This window comes from Ailuropoda melanoleuca, chromosome 9 (assembly GCF_002007445.2).
Source record: "Ailuropoda melanoleuca isolate Jingjing chromosome 9, ASM200744v2, whole genome shotgun sequence".
NCBI classification, from domain to species: Eukaryota; Metazoa; Chordata; class Mammalia; order Carnivora; family Ursidae; genus Ailuropoda; species Ailuropoda melanoleuca.
Window position 1 is genome coordinate 87154480 of NC_048226.1, and position 26045 is coordinate 87180524.

Sequence of the window (26045 nt, forward strand, 5' to 3'; positions counted from 1 at the left end):
CTGAGGGGGAGAAAGACCGTGGGGGGCCAGGTCCTCCCCTAACGAATGAGCTGTGGAATCTGTTGTCTCTGAGTAAATGAGTACATTCTGGGCTCCGGGCTCACAGAGGCCTAGAACGGGTCTGCCTTCTCAGGCACTGCTGGCTTTCTTTGCCCCCCTGGCTTGGGTCACCACTTCTACCCCACTGCTAGCAGGCCACCAGCCCCCACGCAGAGCCCCGTGTTGTCTAAATGCATGGTGACGCTAATGGGGGCTGCATGGGGCGGCCACAAAGTTCATTGCGTCCCCTGAAACTGGTTTGGCTAGAGGACGCCATGCAAGTTTTTTTCTACCTAAGAGAGCATCTCAAAGTAACAAGTGGAAAAAGACATTACAATTCAATTAAAATCTTACTCCTTTGAACACTCCCAGAGGGAGAAAGTCACTCAGAATTTGTGAGAAATCTAATTTATAGACTCAGTGTCAGGAAATGGAATTGTTCACAGAGAACAGCTGTGTGTTCCGGGGACCAGGCGGTGGGTGTAAAGCCAGAACTGTGGGGCCCCACCCTCTCCAGCAAGCCGGTGACCTCTCCGGGCCTGTTTCCTCATCTGTGAGATGGGGATCACGGCCACGTGCTGGTGTCATGGGGTAACAGAGATTATGCATGGAAAGGGCATCTCGTTACACCATCCTGTCCATGCTTAACCAGATCAGCAAGCTCCTTCTTCAGGGGGAGAAAAAATTGTTCGGCTGAGCAACCGACCCATAACAACACAAGAAACAGTGTCTTAAAGTTCACCTCCAGGGTGTCCAGGTGGCTCAGTCAGTTGAGCATCCGACTCTTGATTTCGGCTCAGGTCAGGATCTCAGGGTCGTGAGATCGAGCCCCGTGTCAGGCTCTGCTTTCAGTGGGGGGAGTCTGCTTGAGATTCTCTCCCTCTGCCTCTCCCCTACTGTCCCTCTCCCTCCCTCTCCCTCTCTCTCTCTTTCTAAAATAAAATAAATCTTAAAAAAAAAGAAAGCATCCCCTCCCCCAGCCACCAGCTCTGCTGCTATGGACCTGTTGTGTCTATGTTACTGAGCACCCTGCGTTCTGTTCCTTCTTTTCCAGCATCGCCCTTTTGTGCAGTTCTTCCCTCACTTCTGCATTGTTCTCTGAATTGTCATTGCCCTTGGGGGCACGCCATTCTACTCCAGACTGACATGGAGTGCAGTAAGAAACATCTCTCGTCTTCACGGCGTAGAGCTGGCCTCCACCCATCCACTTTCTGAATTAGGAGAGGCCAGGTGACTTAGGCCTGCCCAGGCCACCAAATGTGGCGGCACATTAGCTGGTGGTTTGGGTTTAATAAGTCTGCAAGGGGCGGGGGGGGGAATTTTTCAAAGCACCCAGGTGGTAACTGATGGGTTGGGAGCCACACTGTAGCCCCCGCCCCCCGGCAAAATTCAAGTTTAGATTTAAGTAGCCTGGAGAGAAATCAGTAAAACTCAGGAACTAACTCAGGGCCACCAGTGACACTTCAAAAGCAGTTCCCATGTAACAGATGAGGGAATAGGGCAAGGCTGAGGAGCGCGCTGGGCGGCCGGGCGTGCAGAGCAAAGCCCAAGACCCCTGCGTCCAATTCCTTTCTCTGCCCCACCTGCCAACCAGCTCCACCACAACGCACCTACCCTTCTGAATTCCTTCTTCTGGGACAGTGGAGGGGTGGGGGGATGTTGTGACTTTAGACCATAAAGGAACAATCACGCACACGCACAAGGTCTACCCTTATGAACGGAGGCGGAATCTGTTAACAGCTCTGTCAGAAGACCCAGCAAAGCTAAAAGCATCTCTTTCGGCTTTGATGTCTTGACAAGATGCTTCCTTTGAAAGCCCAGCGACAGCCCTGTTATTTCCTCTGACAGCCCCAGTGAAAAGCCCTGAAATGAGAAGTGGCGTCCCCGGCGAAGCCCCGAGGTCCGAGTCCTTGCGAGCGGCCCATGTGCTCCCCGGGTAGGTGCGACACCGGCCTGGGAGGCCTGAGGGGCCTGGGCTGCTCGGCTGGCTCTGACCTCTGCTCCCCCTCGGGCTGGAGACCCCCAGCCACAGGGGTCTCTGCTGTCTGATGCTTCACCTCCCCCCTCCCCGCATGCGTTCCTAGGGAAGTCAGGAGCCTGGACATTTCTCGCAGCTGACAGCCTCACGACGGAGTTTCCAGGGACTGGTCTGTCGGTCTGACCCATTTTTACTGCCCCTGAGGCCACTTGTAGGGAGAGGTCAGGAAATGCGACCGCCCTTTCTCCTGAAAGGAGGGGGTGAAGAGGGACAACAGCGGGGAGGTGTGTCCTTGGGGAGGCTTCCAGAGCCTCGCTGCTCCTCGTGTGGCTCCTGTGGCTCGAGTCCGCAGCGCCCTCCTCCCCTGGGGACTGCGGAATCCCAGTCCCACCCTGGACTTACTGAAGCAGGATCTGTATTTTAACAAGATCCCCATAAAGCTTGTGTCCCCACGCTGCTCCAGGCTGCGTGACCTTGGCCAACCTCCTTAACCTCTCTGAACCTCAGCGTCTACAGAGGGTTTTCGAAGAGTGAAACACGAGACACTTATGTACTAAGACTTTGGTGAATGTTAGCTGTCATTGTTACTGGGAAATGACTGAGGGAGAATTGGTTTTACCACATTCAGACCTGAATCTTCCAGCCATGGGGAAGGAGGTCCAGACCGAATGGGAGAAATTTCCAGATGAAAATTGAAGAGCCCTCGACACGTGCTTAGCGAACAAACATCAGGATGGAGAGAGGAGTGTCTCTGGCAGCCTGCGCCCTCACTGTTTAATTTGGGGTTAGTTCAGCTTATTGTTCATCTGCTCGGTTTGGGGGTTCCTACCTTCACTGATGTGCCTTCTCTTCCTGCCACCCCCACCCCCCCACCCCACAAGCGTATCTCCAAGACCCTGCTGCTTCCACGACTCTGTGAGCAGCAGAATGAAATGGCAGGTCCTTACCGTGGCATTCAAGGCCCTCCACGGGCAAGGCCCAAGCTGACTTGGCGGCCTCTTCCCAGCTTCTACCCTCACACCCTGCCCTCTGACCTCAGTCCTTTCATTCCTTGGATATGTCCTTGCTCCTGCTGTCTCCTCTGCCTGGGAGTACGTGCCTCTGACTGGGGTCCCCCTGCCCTCTCTCTCTACGCCAGGATCCTGCTCCACCCTTGGAGCCCTGCTTAACCGGCGGAGGCTACGTCGTGTGCCAAGAGCACGGGTTCAGCTTGGACTGACTGTTCAAATCCCAGCTCTGCCATGACCTTGCCATGTGACCTTGGGCAAGGCACTTGGCCTCCCTGGCCTGGGTAACTGAGGCTCATAACAGCTGCTTGGCAGAGTTGTTGTGAGGACTCACCACACAGTGAGGAGAGCTTCAGTGAATCAGAGTCATGTCGTTTCATTTCTAGAAGAAGACGACCTCCTCGGGGAGGCCTTTTGCCTTCCTCCCACCCTGTCCTGCTCTGTGTTTCATAAACTGTTTCTCCTCCTTGTCTGTGTAGCGTCCAGGTGCCCCCCTGACGACCCTCTCGTGGAGGGAGTCCCTGAGCTCCCTGCTTAGAGTGACAGGTCACCCCAGTCTGCGCCCCAGCCTCGTCACTGCTTGACTTCTCCATAGTGCTTCTCAGCTGTCGGGCTTCGGCCTGTTCCTGCCCGTTCGCTCAGGTGTCCCAGGTGTGTCTGCACTCCTGCTGCTCCGTGTCTGTCGACTACCTGAATAGATCACTTTGTACCGCGGAAGGTGTTCGGTCGGCACTGCCCTGCCTGGCCGTTATGGACCGAATTGTGTCTCCCCACCCCGCTCCCCCCCACCAAATTCACGTGTTACAGTCCTACCCCTGAGAGTGTGACTGGATTTGCAGATAGGGTTTTTAAAGAGGTGAGGAGAGGGGCTCCTGGGGGGCTCCAGTCATGATCTCAGCGTCCTGGGATCGAGCCCTGCCTCAGGCTCCTTGCTCAGCAGGGAGTCTGCTCCTCTCTCTCTCAAAAAAATAAAATCTTTAAAAAATAAATAAATAAAACAAAGAGGTGAGGAAGCCCTAGGGGTGAGCCCTGGTCCAGTATGACTGGTGTCCTTCTGGGGAGATCAGGAAGTAGACACACGCAGAAGGAAGGACGTGTGAGGACACAGCGGGGGGGTGGCCATCTGCAAGCCGAGGAGGGAGGCTGTGGGAGACACCAGCCCTACAGACAACGCGGTCGTGGGCTTCCAGCCTGTTGTTGAAGCCACCTGCTCTGGGGTACTTGTTACGCACGGCAGGCCTGGCTGACTGATACTCCGGCTGTGAGCTTCTGGAAGACACGAGCACGGCTCTCTTCCTCTTCGTGCTCCCACCTGCACAGGGCTCAGCCCACACCCGAACTCTGATCAAATTGCATTCTGCCCACAACACGGAGGGTGATGAGGGAAGAAGCACCAAGTGGTGAGGGGGAAGGCCATGTTTGTAATGGTCTGTAGAGGCTGCCGTCTTCATGATACACTGTTTGTTCCAAGGTTTTGTTGTTGCTCATTCCGCGTCGGGTTCTTGGTGGTGTGTGATAAATGCCGCAGCAGGTACAAGGAAAACCAAGTCCATGTCCAAAACATGCAGAGGGGGCAAGGGTCTGTGTTTGGTGCTTTGGCTCCCTTTCCATGAACTGTGAACTTGTCACGCTCTGTCTCCGTCGTGCTGTGAGGGCTGGGACAGCTGGAAAGAAGGACGCACTGTACAGAGTGGTCACGGATGAAGGAGATCCCTGACCTCTCCTCTCCTTCGGGGCCCCGGAATCTTCGTCACAAATGTGCTTTGTCCTCACCTACTCAGGCCCCACCGCCGAAGGCAGGGATTCCTTCTGAGGCCCCCCTGCCCGGCCCTCGGCACCATGGCTGGAGCAGCCAGCAGACAACGGGGTGCTGCCCATGAGTGGGGTATTTGCAGGTTGGCACAGAATGTCAGACCCGTGCGAGGCTGGCCAGGAAGAGACCAGCAACGCGGGGCGAGTCTCTTAAGATACTCACCCCCCCCACCCCCCCTGCATGGAAGGGGCTGCGTGGGAGTTTCCACATGCATTTCATTCATTCATTCATTCATTCCCTCATTCGTTCATTTGTTTATTTTTGCCAATTCTGCCCGGTATACATCTGAGTCTGAAGACGAAGACCAGCCTTCGCGGCTCTGGTCCTGACCTTGCCGGTGGCTCTCAGGCTTTGAAACACACAGACGCCACATGCTGCTGTTCTGTAGACACTCGCCCCCTCGCCGTGCCAGGATTATTCTTCCGAAGGGACTGGTTCTTGCAGCTCCGTCACGGGGACCCCGAGAGATGAATTCTTCAAAGGCCCGATGTGTTCCGAGCCCTGCCTCCACTTCTCGCTTTTCTTCCTTCATCTTTCCTTCCTTTTGATCTGCTGTGGTCTGGACTCCTGGTTGCCCAGTGAGTTTTAGAAGATACTGTTTATTCTGAAATGCAGGTTTTGGAACATTGAGAAGTTTTAGGATGTTTTACCACAATTTTCATTCGCCTCTGGGCCTCATTTACCTAGAGATTTAAATCATCCTACATATGGGGAGTTTCTGTTAGAAAAAATCTCCTCTCCCCTGTGCCCATTCCTGCCCGCTTTGTTCTGCAGGAGAAAAGTCTCCTTTTGCTCCCTCTCTTGAAAATTGTATTTCAGGGCACCTGGGTGGCTCCAACGGTTGAGCGTCTGCCCTCGGCTCAGGTCATGAACTTGGGGTTCTGAGATTGAGCCCCACGTCGGGCTCTCTGCTCAGCAGGGAGTCTGCTTCTTCCTCTTGTGCTCTCCCTCTCTCTCTCAAATAAATAAATAAACAAAACTTTTTTAAAAATTGTATTTCAAATGCCCAAGTCTCTTGGCTAGTGTGTGCAAATTTAGCCACCTTTCACTGTGTCAAGAGCACCCTCCATGGAACTTTAGGACCCCCTTCCCCTTCCAGAGTTCCTCCACTCACATGAGCCCCAGTACCCGCAGACGCAGGTGCACACACAAGGGCACACACACATGTGCATACACAGGACTGAGATTTTGCTGTGCCTCTTCACCCCACGTCAGCTACAGTTCCTACAAGGTAGCCATCCTGCAGTTAATTTCATTTTTCAGCCAACATTTCTAGAAAGCATACTATGGGCCAGGTATGGTTCTAGGCTCTGGGGAAACCACAGGGAAAAGTTCCTGCATCTGTGGAGTTGATATTCCAAAATAGCGCCGTCTAGTAGAAGGTCCCTCGAGGATAGAAAGAGCCCCCACTGTTCAGTACAAGAGCCACCAGCCACATGTGGCTCTTGAGCACTTGGAATGTGGCCAGTGTGACTGAGGAACTGATTTTTTAATTTTATTTTTATTAATTTAAATTCAAAGAACCGCATATGGCTGGTGGCTTGCGTATTGAAAGCACAGTTGTAGAGGAAGAAATAAGTAAGTAGGTAAATACTCTCTCCTCCCTCCTTTAACCACAAAATGTATGAGTAAATCTTAAATATTGAAAAGTGCTATGAAGAAAGCAAAAGAGGGTAAGGAAATAGAGTGATGGGGGGAGGCATTAATTTTGGTGGGGTGGCGGTCAGGAAAGGCCTCTCTGTGGCAGCATGAGTCTTAAATGGAGACATGAGCACCGAGGAGCTCGGGGGCGGGATGTGGAGCAGAGGCCCCGAGACGGAAGGGACCCACATGTTCCAGCAGCCGGAGTGTGACGCTCAAGGGGGAACAGGAAGCATGGGCCAGAACGTACCAGGCTTTGCAGGCTGTTACAAGGGCACGGAGAAAGGGCTTCATGCAGAATGGTGACGTGAACTGATTCTTATCTTAAAACATCCTTCTGCTCTGGAGAGGAAGGAAGCAGGAGAGCCACGGGAGGCTCCGCAGGCTTCCAGGCAGGAGATGATGGTAGCTGAGACAAGGCAGGGAGAAGGGGAAGTGGCATGAAGGGGTCTGATACTAGATTTATTTTGGAGATAGTGTCAACAGGATTGCTGATGGATCCCTTGGAGTGAGACAAAGAGGGTTTGGGCCAGAATGAGCAACGGTCAAGCCAGTGACAGAGATGAGAAACTGGAGGAGGCAGTGTATGGCCGAGGGGGAAGTAAGAGTCTAATCAGCAGGAATGGGGAGGCTGAGAGGTCGATTTGGGTGTGCTCAGCAAAAAGACACGGTCCCCTCTGCTGTGCTGTGCCCCGCGTCCTCTCCTCACCAGTGCCCTGGGGGATCTTCACCCACTACTGATGACATTGCCCAGCATGGAAATTCCAGGGCAGGGAGCCTCCTTAGAATGGCTGGGTCCTGGGTTCAGAAGGGGAAATGCCCCTCCTTGAGTCCAGCTCAGCTTTGTCACCTGAGCCCCTCAGCAGATGGGTGTGGACAGAGTCCCACAGAGTTGCTCATAAAAATAAGGCTTCACCTCCACCCTTGACTGCTCTCTTCAGTGGGACTGAAACCTAAGCCAGTGGAAGGGGCAGGAAGTGATATGCCATCTCTTCCATTCCCTTTCTCCCTGGATGTCAGCTATACATGTTTCAAAGCACATCTCCCTCCTCTAACCACACAATGAAAGGGCCTCTCTGTATCAGCCCATGCATTTAGACGCTCAACACGGGCAGTTCCCCAGTTTGCGTTCTGTTAACATATCCTACTCCTATTAAGCAAATTGTTCCTGTACTCCCAAATTAATATTTGTTTAATGCAATTCCAATCAAAATTCTAACAGGATTTGATTTTGCAGATGATTCTGATTTGTGAGAATTGATTTATGTGAATAAGTGATCAAAATAACCCAGAAATGTTTGCAAAAAAAGAGTGATAAGGAGGAATTCACTCAACCAGATACTAAAACATACTCTAATCTATTAAAAAAAAAATTAAGTGAGGCATAAGTATGGGTCCCAACAGCTAGATAAGAGGCACAGAATAGACGACGCAGAAACGCCTTAGTATATGTGAAAATTTAATGTATGACAAAGATGATTTCACAAATTAGCGAGAAGAGAAAAGATAACACAAAACATGCCATGAGATAATTGGTAACTTTCAAGAAAAATGGTTAGAATTGTATCTTACAGCTTAACCCAAGATCGTCTCAATTCCAGATGAGTTACATGTAACAAATAAAGCTAAAACACTCTAAGAAAACGTAGAATAACATGTCTCAGCTATCAAGGCAATCACTTTCTTTTTTTTTTTTAACGTGCAAGTGATTTTTATTTATTTTTTCTGTTGAAGTATAATTGACATATAATATCCTGTTAGTTTCCTCGGTGCACATTGTAGCGATTCCATGTTTTCTTGTCATTATGAAATGATCCCCATGATAAGTCTAGTTACCTTCTGTCACCATACAAAGTTATTACAATATCATTGACTATATTCCCTATGCTGTGCATTACATCCCCAGAACTTATTTTTTTTTATAAACGAAGATTTTACCTCTTAATCATTACCCTTTACCTATTTCATGTGCCCCCCAAACCCTCCCCTATCTGGTAACCAGCAGTTTGTTTCTTGTAGCTAGGAATCACTTTCTGCATATAAAATCATAATGAAAGGGGCCACAAGAGAAAAAGGTTGGTAAATTTGCTGCCTAAAACTTAAAATTTGTACACGTAAAACAAGAAAAACACCACATAGAAAAGTAAAAGGTAAATTATAGACTAGAAACATTTTCCAACAAATGTAATAAAGTACTGATACTCTTAATCTGGAGAGAACTCTTGTAAATTAATAATAAAACTACTGAGCATCACAAGATAAAAATGGCATAAATAAGCAATTCAAAAAGAAAGAACACGCATGGCAACTAATTCTCTGAAAACAGTTCAACCTGATTAGCAATCAAGGAAAGCACAAAGGCATGTTAAGACGGTTTAACCCTATCTAATCGGCAAGGCTTTTTCGCAGTTCTGTTTCATGTAGGTAGCGTGGTGAGTCAGGCATTCTCGTTCACTGCCAGGGGAAGGGCTGGCTGTTGCTAGAGTTGGCCATGTGAGTCAAGAGAACGTCACATGCACGTACTCTTGGACCCAGTGCTTCTATAGCTAAGCTTTCATCCAAAGGTAGTTGTCAGAAATAAGGACTCAGGGGCACCTGGGTGGCACAGCAGTTAAGCGTCTGCCTTCGGCTCAGGGCGTGATCTCGGCGTTATGGGATCGAGCCCCACATCAGGCTCCTCTGCTATGAGCCTGCTTCTTCCTCTCCCACTCCCCCTGCTTGTGTTCCCTCTCTCGCTGGCTGTCTCTATCTCTGTCGAATAAATAAATAAAATCTTTAAAAAAAAAAAAAAAAAAGAAATAAGGACTCAGGGTGTTGACTATAATTTCGTTGAGAAGAGCCAAAAATTGGGAGTAACTTAAATGTCCAACAGAAGTTGAATGGCTAAACACATCACGTGTGGACTATCTCTGCAAGATAATACCATGCAGCCATTTGTTAAAAATCATTACTTTGCTTAATATGTATAGAAACGAGGAACCTTTCAATGAGTGAAAGGAAGGAACTACACTATTTGGGGTGATTTTTTTCCTCCTTTATACATCAAAGCATTTTCTGGATTTTCTCAACTGGTGGTTTTACTCTTAGGATAAGAAACAAATGTTGAAACCCATTTTCTAATGCCCGTGTAAATGCCACTTGCCGGCCCCAGGTACCCGTCTTGCTTCTGATGTAGCATCGATTAAAGTAGCTTGAGTGCTCAGTGACATCTCGTCTTCAATATCCCCTCCAGCAGCCCGCCCACCACTCAGTGTCTTTGTTGCTTTTCTGTATCTGTTTGCCTCTAAACATGAGCGAGTGACCTGCGCCCTCGTTTGCTTGCTCTGGGCCAGTTCCCACTGGCGTTTCCAAAGAAAGGAAGAGAAGAGTATGATCTTTCATTTTCATGTGCCCCGCTCTCACCATCTGTCCTTACCTAGGTGTTTGCTTTGTTTGGGGTGCCAGTTGGGGTGGCTTGGAAAGAAATGCTAGTTTCTTCCGCCTTGTGGAAAAACACTGACCCTGTCTTTGTTCTTGTCCCACAGATATGATGCTGTCTCTTCTGTGTAGCCATTGGAGCAGTGACAATTTTCTGTGCTGAGATCATTCTCAACACTCAAACATTAGACTTCAGCATTCAAGGGAAGCCAAAGCCATTGGAGGGGGAATAAAAGCCCAAAGCCTTTTATCTTACTTGTTCCAAAAATTTCACTGCCCCTTTCCTACCTGCCCGTCCCACCTCCCCCCAAATTAAGCACACAGACAGGCGGCATGGCGAGCAAGCGGAAATCCACCACCCCGTGCATGGTTCGGACACCACAAGTAGTAGAACAGGGTGTCCCCGAGGAAGGAGACAGGGCCAAAGAGAAAGGAGTCAGCACTCCACAGCCTGAGGCAGCCAAGGACGGTTGGACAGTGGAACCTGAAAACTCTTCCAAAGAAAATGAAGTGATAGAGGTGAAATCTACAGGGGAAAACCAATCCAAAAAACTCCAAGGTGGTTATGAATGCAAATACTGCCCCTACTCCACGCAAAACCTGAACGAGTTCACAGAGCACGTCGACATGCAGCACCCCAACGTGATTCTCAACCCCCTCTACGTGTGTGCCGAATGTAACTTCACAACCAAAAAGTACGACTCCTTGTCTGACCACAACTCCAAGTTCCACCCCGGGGAGACCAACTTCAAGCTGAAGTTGATCAAGCGCAATAACCAGACTGTCTTAGAGCAGTCCATCGAAGCCACCAACCACATCGTGTCCATCGCCACCAGCGGCCCTGCGAGCGGTGACGGTGATCCTGGAATCTCCGTGAGTAAGACGCCCATCATGAAGCCAGGGAAACCAAAAGCTGATGCCAAGAAGGTGCCCAAGAAGCCCGAGGAGGCCACCCCCGAGAACCACGTGGAAGGGACCGCCCGCCTGGTGACCGACGCGGCTGAGATCCTGTCGAGACTCGGAGGCGTGGAGCTCCTCCAGGACACGCTAGGGCACGTCATGCCTTCTGTCCAGCTCCCACCAAATATCAACCTTGTCCCCAAGGTCCCCGTCCCGTTGAATACTACCAAATACAACTCCGCCCTGGACACGAATGCCACCATGATCAACTCCTTCAACAAGTTCCCTTACCCAACACAGGCTGAGTTGTCCTGGCTGACCGCAGCTTCCAAACACCCAGAGGAGCACATCAGAATCTGGTTTGCCACACAGCGCTTGAAGCACGGCATCAGCTGGTCCCCAGAGGAGGTGGAGGAGGCCCGGAAAAAGATGTTTAATGGCACCATCCAGTCGGTACCCCCGACGATCACCGTGCTGCCAGCCCAGTTGGCCCCCACAAAGATGTCACAGCCCATCCTCCAGACAGCTCTGCCGTGCCAGATTCTCGGCCAGACCAGCCTGGTGCTGACTCAGGTGACGAGCGGGTCGACAACTGTCTCTTGCTCCCCCATCACGCTCGCCGTGGCCGGAGTGACTAACCACGGCCAAAAGAGACCCTTAGTGACTCCCCAGGCTGCCTCCGAGCCCAAGCGTCCACACATCGCTCAGGTGCCAGAGCCCCCACCCAAGGTGGCCAACCCTTCCCTGACGCCGGCCAGCGACCGCAAGAAGACAAAGGAGCAGATTGCCCATCTCAAGGCAAGTTTTCTCCAGAGCCAGTTCCCTGATGACGCGGAGGTCTACCGGCTCATTGAGGTGACCGGCCTTGCCAGGAGCGAGATCAAGAAGTGGTTCAGCGACCACCGGTACCGGTGTCAAAGAGGCATCGTCCACATCACCAGCGAATCCCTTGCCAAAGACCAGCTGGCCATCGCAGCCTCCCGACACGGCCGCACATACCACGCATACCCAGACTTTGCCCCACAGAAATTCAAAGAAAAAACGCAGGGTCAGGTTAAAATCCTGGAAGACAGCTTTTTGAAAAGCTCCTTCCCGACCCAAGCGGAACTGGATAGGCTAAGGGTGGACACGAAACTGAGCAGGAGAGAGATTGAATCCTGGTTCTCAGAGAGACGGAAGCTTCGGGACAGCATGGAGCAGGCTGTCTTGGATTCCATGGGGGCTGGCAAAAAGGGCCAAGACGTGGTGGCCCCCAACGGTGCTCTGTCTCGGCTCGACCAGCTCTCCGGGGCCCAGCTGGCCAGTTCTCTGCCCAGCCCTTCACCAGCAATTACGAAAAATCCAGAACAGGTCCATCTCCTGAGGAGCACGTTTGCAAGAACCCAGTGGCCTACCCCCCAGGAGTACGACCAGTTGGCAGCCAAGACCGGCCTGGTCCGAACTGAAATTGTGCGTTGGTTCAAGGAGAACAGATGCTTGCTAAAGACCGGGACCTTGAAGTGGATGGAGCAGCCCCAGCCCCAGCCCCAGCACCTAGCAGGCGAGCACGCTTACGACGCGGCGCAGAGGAAAGCCGTGCGAGCCGGCGTCGCCGAGAACCCAAAGAACGGGAGTGAGGCGGGTCAGCCCCATTATAGGGACCCCAAAAAGCTCTGCGAAGAGGACTTGGAGAAGTTGGTACCCAGGGTGAAAGTGAGCAACGAGCAACCAAAAGATGGTGCGCTGGCCAAGCCTTCAGAAGCCCCCTCGGACAGGTCGGAGGGCAGCAGCCGGGACGGCCCGGGCAGCGACGAGAACGAGGAGTCGGGTGTCGTGGATTGGGTCGAGGTCACGGTCGGAGAGGAGGACGCCATCTCAGACAGGTCCGATAGCTGGAGTCAGACCGCAGCCGAGGGCACCGCAGAACTGGCCGGCTCGGACTCCGACAGCATCCCTGCCGAGGCTGGCCAGGCCTAACAGGTAAGCTCCACCTGCTCGCCATCAGGGAACGAGGGGAGGATGCTGGTTTTCCTTCTTTTTATTGCGGGGGTCAGTAGAGGTTGGGGGGGGGCCAGAGATGTTGACACACAGGAGGGGTTCTTTGTAGAGTCTTGTTTTTAGGAGGAAGAAAAGTAGTAGTGATGCCAGCAGGCCGGGTCAGAGGACCCAGAGGGGATCCCGCAGGACCTTCCAAGGGGGTCCTTGGCTTCACGTAGGATGGAAGTCAGATGCGAGCCAGCAGGAAGTGAGAGCAGAGTCTACTCAAAGTAGAGAGCAGATACAGATGGAGGGTCTGGGAGACTCAGGAAAGGAGCATGAGTCCCAGCTGTGCCTGGGGTCTGGGGTGTTTACTGACGATTGTGGTCTAGGGCACGTAGCCTCTCAGGCACCCAGGAATTGGTCAGAACAAGGACAGGGTCAGGGTGTCATCACAAGTCACTCATTCCCCAGAGCCAGAGGGTCTCGATGTCAAGATGTCCAGCGCCAGTGGTCTGGAATAGGCGTATGGGCATGCCGGCCTCGCCTGGTCATTCCTGGGGTGTTATCTGTTGTGCTGGAAGGCTCCAGAGAAATCATTAACTCCTTGCCCCTTACAAGGAGGACATACATTAAGGCGTGTGTAGGGTGGGGGTGCAGGTCCTCACGAGAACAGAAGCAGGAATGGGAGCAAAAAGCAGACTTTTATGGACTTCCTCAGTTTCCCTGTCCCACTAGGGGCTGGCAGATTCTGTGTCCCCATTTGCAGGGCTGTGCTGATGGGTGACACCACCCTCCAGGGCCTGTCCATTCTAAAGTCTACATGGAAGGACACATCCGTCACCTGTTTTGTGTTCACTGCTGTAAGAAACAAACGTGAAAAGGATGTGTCTTTTCCTTTTTCTTTACGTGGTTTTTTTAATTCATTTTCTTTCCTTTTTGGATTTTTAAGAGTAGTTAACCAAGTTTACTGGCTAGAGGTTTGGGGTTGTTTCTTTTAATCTGACAGGTCTGGGTATTTGCCTTGGCGTGGCTAAAGGGAGGCACGGATCTCACTAAGTAACCCAGCTTATAATTGTGCTGATTGGGTCCCTGGAACCCCTTCAAATCTGGAAGAGACTGATGTAAATGAGGCCTGGGGAGCCGCAAAAGCCTGGGAAGGGAGGTTACCATGGTTACTAATGGCCATGTCATCCACATGACAGGACATGCCACCCAAGCCCTGGTGTTTGTGCTTTCATGAGAGGTCTGTGCACATCAGGGCCTAAAAGCCCAGCCGCTTGCTTGGTGGTGGGTTTAGAAGAGAGGGGGCAGTGGGGAGAGGGGTGCAGGAGGCAAAGATCACCTTGGCCAAAGCTGAAACGTTCCAAGGGCAGCTTGGAACCAGGAGGAGGACTTGCAATTTACAATCTGCCCAAATGGGCTTCTCCAGAGGTCGCTTAAAAGGCAACAGAAGGGGACTCTCCCCCCACCCGCCCCGCCTGGTGTCATCTTTACAAATAATGAAATAAAGGTAGGAACCTCTAGAATGATTGATAAGGTCCCAAAAGGAGCCCTGGAAATTTCCATACCTCTATTAATGAGTTCAGACAACTTTGACTGGTCACCCACTCATCGATTCATTTATTTTGTAGTAAGATAAGGTGCCTGGCAACAAAACAAAGTCTTCTGGAAACCTTGCTTTAGCCAGTTCCATCAAGGAACAGCCAATTGCAGATTCCATCAAGTCTTCTCCCCGCCCAACCCCCCGACTTTTCAGGAGGGAGTGGTAATGGGTTACACGTGAGGCTGCAACATGGAGGGGAGGGGCTGGTGATAGGAGGGGGCTAAAGGCTATGGAGGCCACCGATACTACCACCTGCCCCCCACCATCTGGCTACCTTGCTTCCTCCCTCTGGCTATTTTCCTGCCTTCTTTTGAGACCCTGCCAGCCCAGCCCATATCTCCCTTGTTGAAATGAGGGAGCAATTTTTTTTTGTCTAATCAGAATCTGCCTGAAAGCTTCTGGCTTGCCTTGTCTTCTGTCCTTGACCTTTTCCAGGGCCTGACAGACGCCTACTTGATTGCTTTCTCCTCCTGCCATGGAGTAGGCAATAGGGTTCAGTTCGATTCAGCAGATCCATTCTGCACATCTACTGTGTGCCGGGCTCTGTGCTAAGCACCGAGGTAACAGGATGAAGAAGACAGAGTCTGCAGTCATGTGGAGCTCGGTCAGGCCCAGGAGAGAGGAAACGGCTCTTTTCTTTCCTAGCCGGGGCGATTCCTGATGTGACACAGCCGTACACAGCTGTGTCACACCTGGTGAGGGGCACCCAGGCTGAGGGCAGGGCAGGCTTCCTGGAGGAAAGGACACCTGTCTCGGGCTAGCGGAGGGGAAGGAGTTAGCCAGTGCGCCCACAGGGAAGAGCGGTGCATGTGGAAGGAGCAGACAAGGCGGAGTTCCAGAGACAAAGGACGGAATGGTGCAGGTGAGGAACCACGAGAGTTTGGGCATAGCCAGAAAGCCGAGTGTGGGGTTCAGCAGACGAGGAGGAAGGGCAACTGGAAGAAAAGACGATGGTTTTCCCCAGCAGGCAAAGCTATTCCAAACCAGTCGCGGTGCTGAGTTTGAATATGAGAATGTGAAGTGTCCCGGTATCCCCGAGGGAGCTCGGATGGCACATCCAGATCCCCAACCCTGAGAGGGGGTTGTCTAGGGGTGGCAGCTCCCCAGAGGCCCCTGAGGCCGCCTGTCCCATCCCTTCTCCCCCAAGCTGTACCACCGCCAGCAGTTGGCAATGCCCACCTGTGTTGGCTGCCACTAACCTGAGGCCCGAGAGAAACACAAAGAGGGGACACAGTGCGAAAACCACAGAGAGAAGCTTTGGCGGGAAGGGCAGAAGGGGGGCTACAAGGCCTCCTGAGGACCGAGGCGGAGCTAGGCGCTCTGGCCCCAGATGGTCTCATTCAGTGCTCCTAGTGACTCTGACAGGGAAGCTTCTCTACATTTTTTTTTTTTAAGATTTATGTTCCCACTCTAGAGAGAAAGAGAGAAAGTGGGGAGAGGGGCAGAGGGAGAGAGAGAGAAAAAAAATCTTCAGCAGACTCCCTGCTGAGCGCGGAGCCCAACTTGGGGCTCGATCCCACGACCCTGAGATCAAGACCTGAGCCAAAACCAGGAGTCAGACACTGAGCCTACTGAGCCCCCAGGCGCCCCCCTCTAGATTTTTATAAATCCAGAAACTGAGGTTCAGAAACCAAGGAACTTACCACATTCTCCCAGCCCGCACCTCAGTTCCACTCCAGAGCCCTGGCTGCTACTGCTGTCTCTGCCTCTCTATTTAAACAGAAGAAATTCCCCATTTCTGGCTGAACCCCCCGCCCCCAGCGGCAGAGTTGGGAGGTGGGGAATACCTCGGGTGTTAAGAATTGACAATTCAGAGCTGAAGGAGCTGTTCTCTTCCCCTTTCTCCCCCGCAAAAAAAATCAGGAACAACCAGGAACCCCCTTTTATGTTTCTTTATGGTAAACACCACAAGCATGAGCTGAAAAAGGTTCCCAAACAAGAGGCTAAGGTCTGCTCGACACCTGGTGACATCCGACATCTCTCACTGGCTTCCTGATATTTCCGAGGTGCCACTGTATGGAGCGACGGGCTGCAGTCCGCGCTGGTGGTGGCATCCTGCATGGGGGACCCTTTAAAGGAACCTTTCAACTTGGAAGAAATCCCTCCAAATGACTTCACAGCTTTTATGAACTGAACACATGGGTCTCCTGAAATTCATAAATATTCAGTGATGCCTTTATTTAAACNCATCCTGCATGGGGGACCCTTTAAAGGAACCTTTCAACTTGGAAGAAATCCCTCCAAATGACTTCACAGCTTCTATGAACTGAACACATGGGTCTCCTGAAATTCATAAATATTCAGTGATGCCTTTATTTAAACACATATTTATTTAGGAAGCTGCAGCTGAGTTCAGTTGTTACACATGTAATAATCCTGAAAATAATGCACAGTTTTGGCCTCGGGAAAGGTGTTATGGGATGTATATATGAGAGAGAGAGAGAGAGGATGAACTTGGGTGAGCAGGTGAGAGCAGATGCCAGGGCTTCCCCTCGGTTGGAGTTAAGCGTCCCTGCTGCTAAAGCTTCACAAGGCTTACGACAGCGGTCGAGTTAGGCCAGCCTCCCTCAGCCTTGAGGTTAAACAGAAAGATAAGGAGTCCTTTCCAGACCTTGAATTGTGTGTCTTGCTTCGTCCTCTGGGTCCAAGGATCGAGCCATCCATTGAGAGACCTGTCCTGCTGAGAGGCTGAACAGTAAACTCCTCCTCTCCGAAACATGAGTCAGAATACTTGAACCACACATTGCCAGACATATGCCTCGATGTTTGGCCAGATGGAATATCCCAGTACTCCTACTACTAAGAGTTTCTATTTACTGGCCTGCGCCACGTGCTTGGGATTCTTCAAGCACATCCAGTAAATCATTTACACTTCACGTCATCCCCGTGAGATAGGTATGGCTTTCTTCCCATTTTCCAGAGGGCAAAACTGAGGCTCGGAGAGACTTGCCCTGGGTTCCTCAGCTCGGGGCTGGTGGAGGCTCAAGGCCACCTCTCGTCTGTCAGGCCAGCACCTGACCCAACCACAGGGAGAGCAGCCCTCCCACTCGGGCTGGACCGACAGGACTTGGCCGTTTCTTGATAGCCACACACAAGAACTAAGACGCAAGTACTCACTCACTCTGCTACCTCAGACAATTTCCAGCCCGTCACTAGGGATGGCTTTGGAGAAGAGTTAAAGTTTGTGAAATGTCAGAAAAATATTTTCCATAGTTCNAAGGACTCAGGGTGTTGACTATAATTTCGTTGAGAAGAGCCAAAAATTGGGAGTAACTTAAATGTCCAACAGAAGTTGAATGGCTAAACACATCACGTGTGGACTATCTCTGCAAGATAATACCATGCAGCCATTTGTTAAAAATCATTACTTTGCTTAATATGTATAGAAACGAGGAACCTTTCAATGAGTGAAAGGAAGGAACTACACTATTTGGGGTGATTTTTTTCCTCCTTTATACATCAAAGCATTTTCTGGATTTTCTCAACTGGTGGTTTTACTCTTAGGATAAGAAACAAATGTTGAAACCCATTTTCTAATGCCCGTGTAAATGCCACTTGCCGGCCCCAGGTACCCGTCTTGCTTCTGATGTAGCATCGATTAAAGTAGCTTGAGTGCTCAGTGACATCTCGTCTTCAATATCCCCTCCAGCAGCCCGCCCACCACTCAGTGTCTTTGTTGCTTTTCTGTATCTGTTTGCCTCTAAACATGAGTGAGTGACCTGCGCCCTCGTTTGCTTGCTCTGGGCCAGTTCCCACTGGCGTTTCCAAAGAAAGGAAGAGAAGAGTATGATCTTTCATTTTCATGTGCCCCGCTCTCACCATCTGTCCTTACCTAGGTGTTTGCTTTGTTTGGGGTGCCAGTTGGGGTGGCTTGGAAAGAAATGCTAGTTTCTTCCGCCTTATGGAAAAACACTGACCCTGTCTTTGTTCTTGTCCCACAGATATGATGCTGTCTCTTCTGTGTAGCCATTGGAGCAGTGACAATTTTCTGTGCTGAGATCATTCTCAACACTCAAACATTAGACTTCAGCATTCAAGGGAAGCCAAAGCCATTGGAGGGGGAATAAAAGCCCAAAGCCTTTTATCTTACTTGTTCCAAAAATTTCACTGCCCCTTTCCTACCTGCCCGTCCCACCTCCCCCCAAATTAAGCACACAGACAGGCGGCATGGCGAGCAAGCGGAAATCCACCACCCCGTGCATGGTTCGGACACCACAAGTAGTAGAACAGGGTGTCCCCGAGGAAGGAGACAGGGCCAAAGAGAAAGGAGTCAGCACTCCACAGCCTGAGGCAGCCAAGGACGGTTGGACAGTGGAACCTGAAAACTCTTCCAAAGAAAATGAAGTGATAGAGGTGAAATCTACAGGGGAAAACCAATCCAAAAAACTCCAAGGTGGTTATGAATGCAAATACTGCCCCTACTCCACGCAAAACCTGAACGAGTTCACAGAGCACGTCGACATGCAGCACCCCAACGTGATTCTCAACCCCCTCTACGTGTGTGCCGAATGTAACTTCACAACCAAAAAGTACGACTCCTTGTCTGACCACAACTCCAAGTTCCACCCCGGGGAGACCAACTTCAAGCTGAAGTTGATCAAGCGCAATAACCAGACTGTCTTAGAGCAGTCCATCGAAGCCACCAACCACATCGTGTCCATCGCCACCAGCGGCCCTGCGAGCGGTGACGGTGATCCTGGAATCTCCGTGAGTAAGACGCCCATCATGAAGCCAGGGAAACCAAAAGCTGATGCCAAGAAGGTGCCCAAGAAGCCCGAGGAGGCCACCCCCGAGAACCACGTGGAAGGGACCGCCCGCCTGGTGACCGACGCGGCTGAGATCCTGTCGAGACTCGGAGGCGTGGAGCTCCTCCAGGACACGCTAGGGCACGTCATGCCTTCTGTCCAGCTCCCACCAAATATCAACCTTGTCCCCAAGGTCCCCGTCCCGTTGAATACTACCAAATACAACTCCGCCCTGGACACGAATGCCACCATGATCAACTCCTTCAACAAGTTCCCTTACCCAACACAGGCTGAGTTGTCCTGGCTGACCGCAGCTTCCAAACACCCAGAGGAGCACATCAGAATCTGGTTTGCCACACAGCGCTTGAAGCATGGCATCAGCTGGTCCCCAGAGGAGGTGGAGGAGGCCCGGAAAAAGATGTTTAATGGCACCATCCAGTCGGTACCCCCGACGATCACCGTGCTGCCAGCCCAGTTGGCCCCCACAAAGATGTCACAGCCCATCCTCCAGACAGCTCTGCCGTGCCAGATTCTCGGCCAGACCAGCCTGGTGCTGACTCAGGTGACGAGCGGGTCGACAACTGTCTCTTGCTCCCCCATCACGCTCGCCGTGGCCGGAGTGACTAACCACGGCCAAAAGAGACCCTTAGTGACTCCCCAGGCTGCCTCCGAGCCCAAGCGTCCACACATCGCTCAGGTGCCAGAGCCCCCACCCAAGGTGGCCAACCCTTCCCTGACGCCGGCCAGCGACCGCAAGAAGACAAAGGAGCAGATTGCCCATCTCAAGGCAAGTTTTCTCCAGAGCCAGTTCCCTGATGACGCGGAGGTATACCGGCTCATTGAGGTGACCGGCCTTGCCAGGAGCGAGATCAAGAAGTGGTTCAGCGACCACCGGTACCGGTGTCAAAGAGGCATCGTCCACATCACCAGCGAATCCCTTGCCAAAGACCAGCTGGCCATCGCAGCCTCCCGACACGGCCGCACATACCACGCATACCCAGACTTTGCCCCACAGAAATTCAAAGAAAAAACGCAGGGTCAGGTTAAAATCCTGGAAGACAGCTTTTTGAAAAGCTCCTTCCCGACCCAAGCGGAACTGGATAGGCTAAGGGTGGACACGAAACTGAGCAGGAGAGAGATTGAATCCTGGTTCTCAGAGAGACGGAAGCTTCGGGACAGCATGGAGCAGGCTGTCTTGGATTCCATGGGGGCTGGCAAAAAGGGCCAAGACGTGGTGGCCCCCAACGGTGCTCTGTCTCGGCTCGACCAGCTCTCCGGGGCCCAGCTGGCCAGTTCTCTGCCCAGCCCTTCACCAGCAATTACGAAAAATCCAGAACAGGTCCATCTCCTGAGGAGCACGTTTGCAAGAACCCAGTGGCCTACCCCCCAGGAGTACGACCAGTTGGCAGCCAAGACCGGCCTGGTCCGAACTGAAATTGTGCGTTGGTTCAAGGAGAACAGATGCTTGCTAAAGACCGGGACCTTGAAGTGGATGGAGCAGCCCCAGCCCCAGCCCCAGCACCTAGCAGGCGAGCACGCTTACGACGCGGCGCAGAGGAAAGCCGTGCGAGCCGGCGTCGCCGAGAACCCAAAGAACGGGAGTGAGGCGGGTCAGCCCCATTATAGGGACCCCAAAAAGCTCTGCGAAGAGGACTTGGAGAAGTTGGTACCCAGGGTGAAAGTGAGCAACGAGCAACCAAAAGATGGTGCGCTGGCCAAGCCTTCAGAAGCCCCCTCGGACAGGTCGGAGGGCAGCAGCCGGGACGGCCCGGGCAGCGACGAGAACGAGGAGTCGGGTGTCGTGGATTGGGTCGAGGTCACGGTCGGAGAGGAGGACGCCATCTCAGACAGGTCCGATAGCTGGAGTCAGACCGCAGCCGAGGGCACCACAGAACTGGCCGGCTCGGACTCCGACAGCATCCCTGCCGAGGCTGGCCAGGCCTAACAGGTAAGCTCCACCTGCTCGCCATCAGGGAACGAGGGGAGGATGCTGGTTTTCCTTCTTTTTATTGCGGGGGTCAGTAGAGGTTGGGGGGGGGCCAGAGATGTTGACACACAGGAGGGGTTCTTTGTAGAGTCTTGTTTTTAGGAGGAAGAAAAGTAGTAGTGATGCCAGCAGGCCGGGTCAGAGGACCCAGAGGGGATCCCGCAGGACCTTCCAAGGGGGTCCTTGGCTTCACGTAGGATGGAAGTCAGATGCGAGCCAGCAGGAAGTGAGAGCAGAGTCTACTCAAAGTAGAGAGCAGATACAGATGGAGGGTCTGGGAGACTCAGGAAAGGAGCATGAGTCCCAGCTGTGCCTGGGGTCTGGGGTGTTTACTGACGATTGTGGTCTAGGGCACGTAGCCTCTCAGGCACCCAGGAATTGGTCAGAACAAGGACAGGGTCAGGGTGTCATCACAAGTCACTCATTCCCCAGAGCCAGAGGGTCTCGATGTCAAGATGTCCAGCGCCAGTGGTCTGGAATAGGCGTATGGGCATGCCGGCCTCGCCTGGTCATTCCTGGGGTGTTATCTGTTGTGCTGGAAGGCTCCAGAGAAATCATTAACTCCTTGCCCCTTACAAGGAGGACATACATTAAGGCGTGTGTAGGGTGGGGGTGCAGGTCCTCACGAGAACAGAAGCAGGAATGGGAGCAAAAAGCAGACTTTTATGGACTTCCTCAGTTTCCCTGTCCCACTAGGGGCTGGCAGATTCTGTGTCCCCATTTGCAGGGCTGTGCTGATGGGTGACACCACCCTCCAGGGCCTGTCCATTCTAAAGTCTACATGGAAGGACACATCCGTCACCTGTTTTGTGTTCACTGCTGTAAGAAACAAACGTGAAAAGGATGTGTCTTTTCCTTTTTCTTTACGTGGTTTTTTTAATTCATTTTCTTTCCTTTTTGGATTTTTAAGAGTAGTTAACCAAGTTTACTGGCTAGAGGTTTGGGGTTGTTTCTTTTAATCTGACAGGTCTGGGTATTTGCCTTGGCGTGGCTAAAGGGAGGCACGGATCTCACTAAGTAACCCAGCTTATAATTGTGCTGATTGGGTCCCTGGAACCCCTTCAAATCTGGAAGAGACTGATGTAAATGAGGCCTGGGGAGCCGCAAAAGCCTGGGAAGGGAGGTTACCATGGTTACTAATGGCCATGTCATCCACATGACAGGACATGCCACCCAAGCCCTGGTGTTTGTGCTTTCATGAGAGGTCTGTGCACATCAGGGCCTAAAAGCCCAGCCGCTTGCTTGGTGGTGGGTTTAGAAGAGAGGGGGCAGTGGGGAGAGGGGTGCAGGAGGCAAAGATCACCTTGGCCAAAGCTGAAACGTTCCAAGGGCAGCTTGGAACCAGGAGGAGGACTTGCAATTTACAATCTGCCCAAATGGGCTTCTCCAGAGGTCGCTTAAAAGGCAACAGAAGGGGACTCTCCCCCCACCCGCCCCGCCTGGTGTCATCTTTACAAATAATGAAATAAAGGTAGGAACCTCTAGAATGATTGATAAGGTCCCAAAAGGAGCCCTGGAAATTTCCATACCTCTATTAATGAGTTCAGACAACTTTGACTGGTCACCCACTCATCGATTCATTTATTTTGTAGTAAGATAAGGTGCCTGGCAACAAAACAAAGTCTTCTGGAAACCTTGCTTTAGCCAGTTCCATCAAGGAACAGCCAATTGCAGATTCCATCAAGTCTTCTCCCCGCCCAACCCCCCGACTTTTCAGGAGGGAGTGGTAATGGGTTACAGGTGAGGCTGCAACATGGAGGGGAGGGGCTGGTGATAGGAGGGGGCTAAAGGCTATGGAGGCCACCGATACTACCACCTGCCCCCCACCATCTGGCTACCTTGCTTCCTCCCTCTGGCTATTTTCCTGCCTTCTTTTGAGACCCTGCCAGCCCAGCCCATATCTCCCTTGTTGAAATGAGGGAGCCATTTTTTTTGTCTAATCAGAATCTGCCTGAAAGCTTCTGGCTTGCCTTGTCTTCTGTCCTTGACCTTTTCCAGGGCCTGACAGACGCCTACTTGATTGCTTTCTCCTCCTGCCATGGAGTAGGCAATAGGGTTCAGTTCGATTCAGCAGATCCATTCTGCACATCTACTGTGTGCCGGGCTCTGTGCTAAGCACCGAGGTAACAGGATGAAGAAGACAGAGTCTGCAGTCACGTGGAGCTCGGTCAGGCCCAGGAGAGAGGAAACGGCTCTTTTCTTTCCTAGCCGGGGCGATTCCTGATGTGACACAGCCGTACACAGCTGTGTCACACCTGGTGAGGGGCACCCAGGCTGAGGGCAGGGCAGGCTTCCTGGAGGAAAGGACACCTGTCTCGGGCTAGCGGAGGGGAAGGAGTTAGCCAGTGCGCCCACAGGGAAGAGCGGTGCATGTGGAAGGAGCAGACAAGGCGGAGTTCCAGAGACAAAGGATGGAATGGTGCAGGTGAGGAACCACGAGAGTTTGGGCATAGCCAGAAAGCCGAGTGTGGGGTTCAGCAGACGAGGAGGAAGGGCAACTGGAAGAAAAGACGATGGTTTTCCCCAGCAGGCAAAGCTATTCCAAACCAGTCGCGGTGCTGAGTTTGAATATGAGAATGTGAAGTGTCCCGGTATCCCCGAGGGAGCTCGGATGGCACATCCAGATCCCCAACCCTGAGAGGGGGTTGTCTAGGGGTGGCAGCTCCCCAGAGGCCCCTGAGGCCGCCTGTCCCATCCCTTCTCCCCCAAGCTGTACCACCGCCAGCAGTTGGCAATGCCCACCTGTGTTGGCTGCCACTAACCTGAGGCCCGAGAGAAACACAAAGAGGGGACACAGTGCGAAAACCACAGAGAGAAGCTTTGGCGGGAAGGGCAGAAGGGGGGCTACAAGGCCTCCTGAGGACCGAGGCGGAGCTAGGCGCTCTGGCCCCAGATGGTCTCATTCAGTGCTCCTAGTGACTCTGACAGGGAAGCTTCTCTACATTTTTTTTTTTTAAGATTTATGTTCCCACTCTAGAGAGAAAGAGAGAAAGTGGGGAGAGGGGCAGAGGGAGAGAGAGAGAAAAAAAATCTTCAGCAGACTCCCTGCTGAGCGCGGAGCCCAACTTGGGGCTCGATCCCACGACCCTGAGATCAAGACCTGAGCCAAAACCAGGAGTCAGACACTGAGCCTACTGAGCCCCCAGGCGCCCCCCTCTAGATTTTTATAAATCCAGAAACTGAGGTTCAGAAACCAAGGAACTTACCACATTCTCCCAGCCCGCACCTCAGTTCCACGCCAGAGCCCTGGCTGCTACTGCTGTCTCTGCCTCTCTATTTAAACAGAAGAAATTCCCCATTTCTGGCTGAACCCCCCGCCCCCAGCGGCAGAGTTGGGAGGTGGGGAATACCTCGGGTGTTAAGAATTGACAATTCAGAGCTGAAGGAGCTGTTCTCTTCCCCTTTCTCCCCCGCAAAAAAAATCAGGAACAACCAGGAACCCCCTTTTATGTTTCTTTATGGTAAACACCACAAGCATGAGCTGAAAAAGGTTCCCAAACAAGAGGCTAAGGTCTGCTCGACACCTGGTGACATCCGACATCTCTCACTGGCTTCCTGATATTTCCGAGGTGCCACTGTATGGAGCGACGGGCTGCAGTCCGCGCTGGTGGTGGCATCCTGCATGGGGGACCCTTTAAAGGAACCTTTCAACTTGGAAGAAATCCCTCCAAATGACTTCACAGCTTTTATGAACTGAACACATGGGTCTCCTGAAATTCATAAATATTCAGTGATGCCTTTATTTAAACACATATTTATTTAGGAAGCTGCAGCTGAGTTCAGTTGTTACACATGTAATAATCCTGAAAATAATGCACAGTTTTGGCCTCGGGAAAGGTGTTATGGGATGTATATATGAGAGAGAGAGAGAGAGGATGAACTTGGGTGAGCAGGTGAGAGCAGATGCCAGGGCTTCCCCTCGGTTGGAGTTAAGCGTCCCTGCTGCTAAAGCTTCACAAGGCTTACGACAGCGGTCGAGTTAGGCCAGCCTCCCTCAGCCTTGAGGTTAAACAGAAAGATAAGGAGTCCTTTCCAGACCTTGAATTGTGTGTCTTGCTTCGTCCTCTGGGTCCAAGGATCGAGCCATCCATTGAGAGACCTGTCCTGGTGAGAGGCTGAACAGTAAACTCCTCCTCTCCGAAACATGAGTCAGAATACTTGAACCACACATTGCCAGACATATGCCTCGATGTTTGGCCAGATGGAATATCCCAGTACTCCTACTACTAAGAGTTTCTATTTACTGGCCTGCGCCACGTGCTTGGGATTCTTCAAGCACATCCAGTAAATCATTTACACTTCACGTCATCCCCGTGAGATAGGTATGGCTTTCTTCCCATTTTCCAGAGGGCAAAACTGAGGCTCGGAGAGACTTGCCCTGGGTTCCTCAGCTCGGGGCTGGTGGAGGCTCAAGGCCACCTCTCGTCTGTCAGGCCAGCACCTGACCCAACCACAGGGAGAGCAGCCCTCCCACTCGGGCTGGACCGACAGGACTTGGCCGTTTCTTGATAGCCACACACAAGAACTAAGACGCAAGTACTCACTCACTCTGCTACCTCAGACAATTTCCAGCCCGTCACTAGGGATGGCTTTGGAGAAGAGTTAAAGTTTGTGAAATGTCAGAAAAATATTTTCCATAGTTCAGCTTGCTTCAAAAATTCAAGGCTACCAAGAGTTGCATCCGGGCTACAGTTTAGGATCCAGGATATGTGTGCCCCCACAATCTGTTCCGATTAGCTATCTAAATANGTGAAATGTCAGAAAAATATTTTCCATAGTTCAGCTTGCTTCAAAAATTCAAGGCTACCAAGAGTTGCATCCTGGCTACAGTTTAGGATCCAGGATATGTGTGCCCCCACGATCTGTTCCGATTAGCTATCTAAATACAGATATTTGAGTGAGCAGATGGCTGGCTGGCAGGCAATGTAATTATCTGTTTCCCTATCTCTCCTCCAC

General features: G+C 51.9%; 2 protein-coding genes across 6 annotated transcripts in view; both read left to right on the plus strand.

Annotated features, from left to right (window-relative positions):
* The window catches only part of LOC117795019 (zinc fingers and homeoboxes protein 2), a 165709-nt gene that overhangs the window by 133169 nt on the left and 6495 nt on the right, over positions 1-26045 (plus strand). For 3 of the 5 annotated variants that reach the window (XM_034668571.1, XM_034668574.1, XM_019806778.2), the window contains one exon: positions 10003-12754. In XM_034668571.1, the coding sequence (XP_034524462.1) occupies positions 10229-12751 (2523 nt within the window). In that variant the 5' untranslated portion in view covers positions 10003-10228 and the 3' untranslated portion in view covers positions 12752-12754. Of the gene's footprint in view, positions 1-2645; positions 2802-10002; positions 12755-14385; positions 15836-26045 lie in introns of those variants that run through there. The other 2 variants (XM_034668573.1, XM_034668572.1) reach the window with 2 other exon arrangements.
* Positions 17612-26045, plus strand: part of LOC100482533 (zinc fingers and homeoboxes protein 2) — a 14929-nt gene continuing 6495 nt past the window's right edge. The window contains exon 1 of the mRNA XM_034668575.1: positions 17612-21050. Coding sequence (XP_034524466.1) covers positions 18525-21047 — 2523 coding nt within the window. The 5' untranslated portion in view covers positions 17612-18524 and the 3' untranslated portion in view covers positions 21048-21050. The remainder of the gene's footprint in view (positions 21051-26045) is intronic.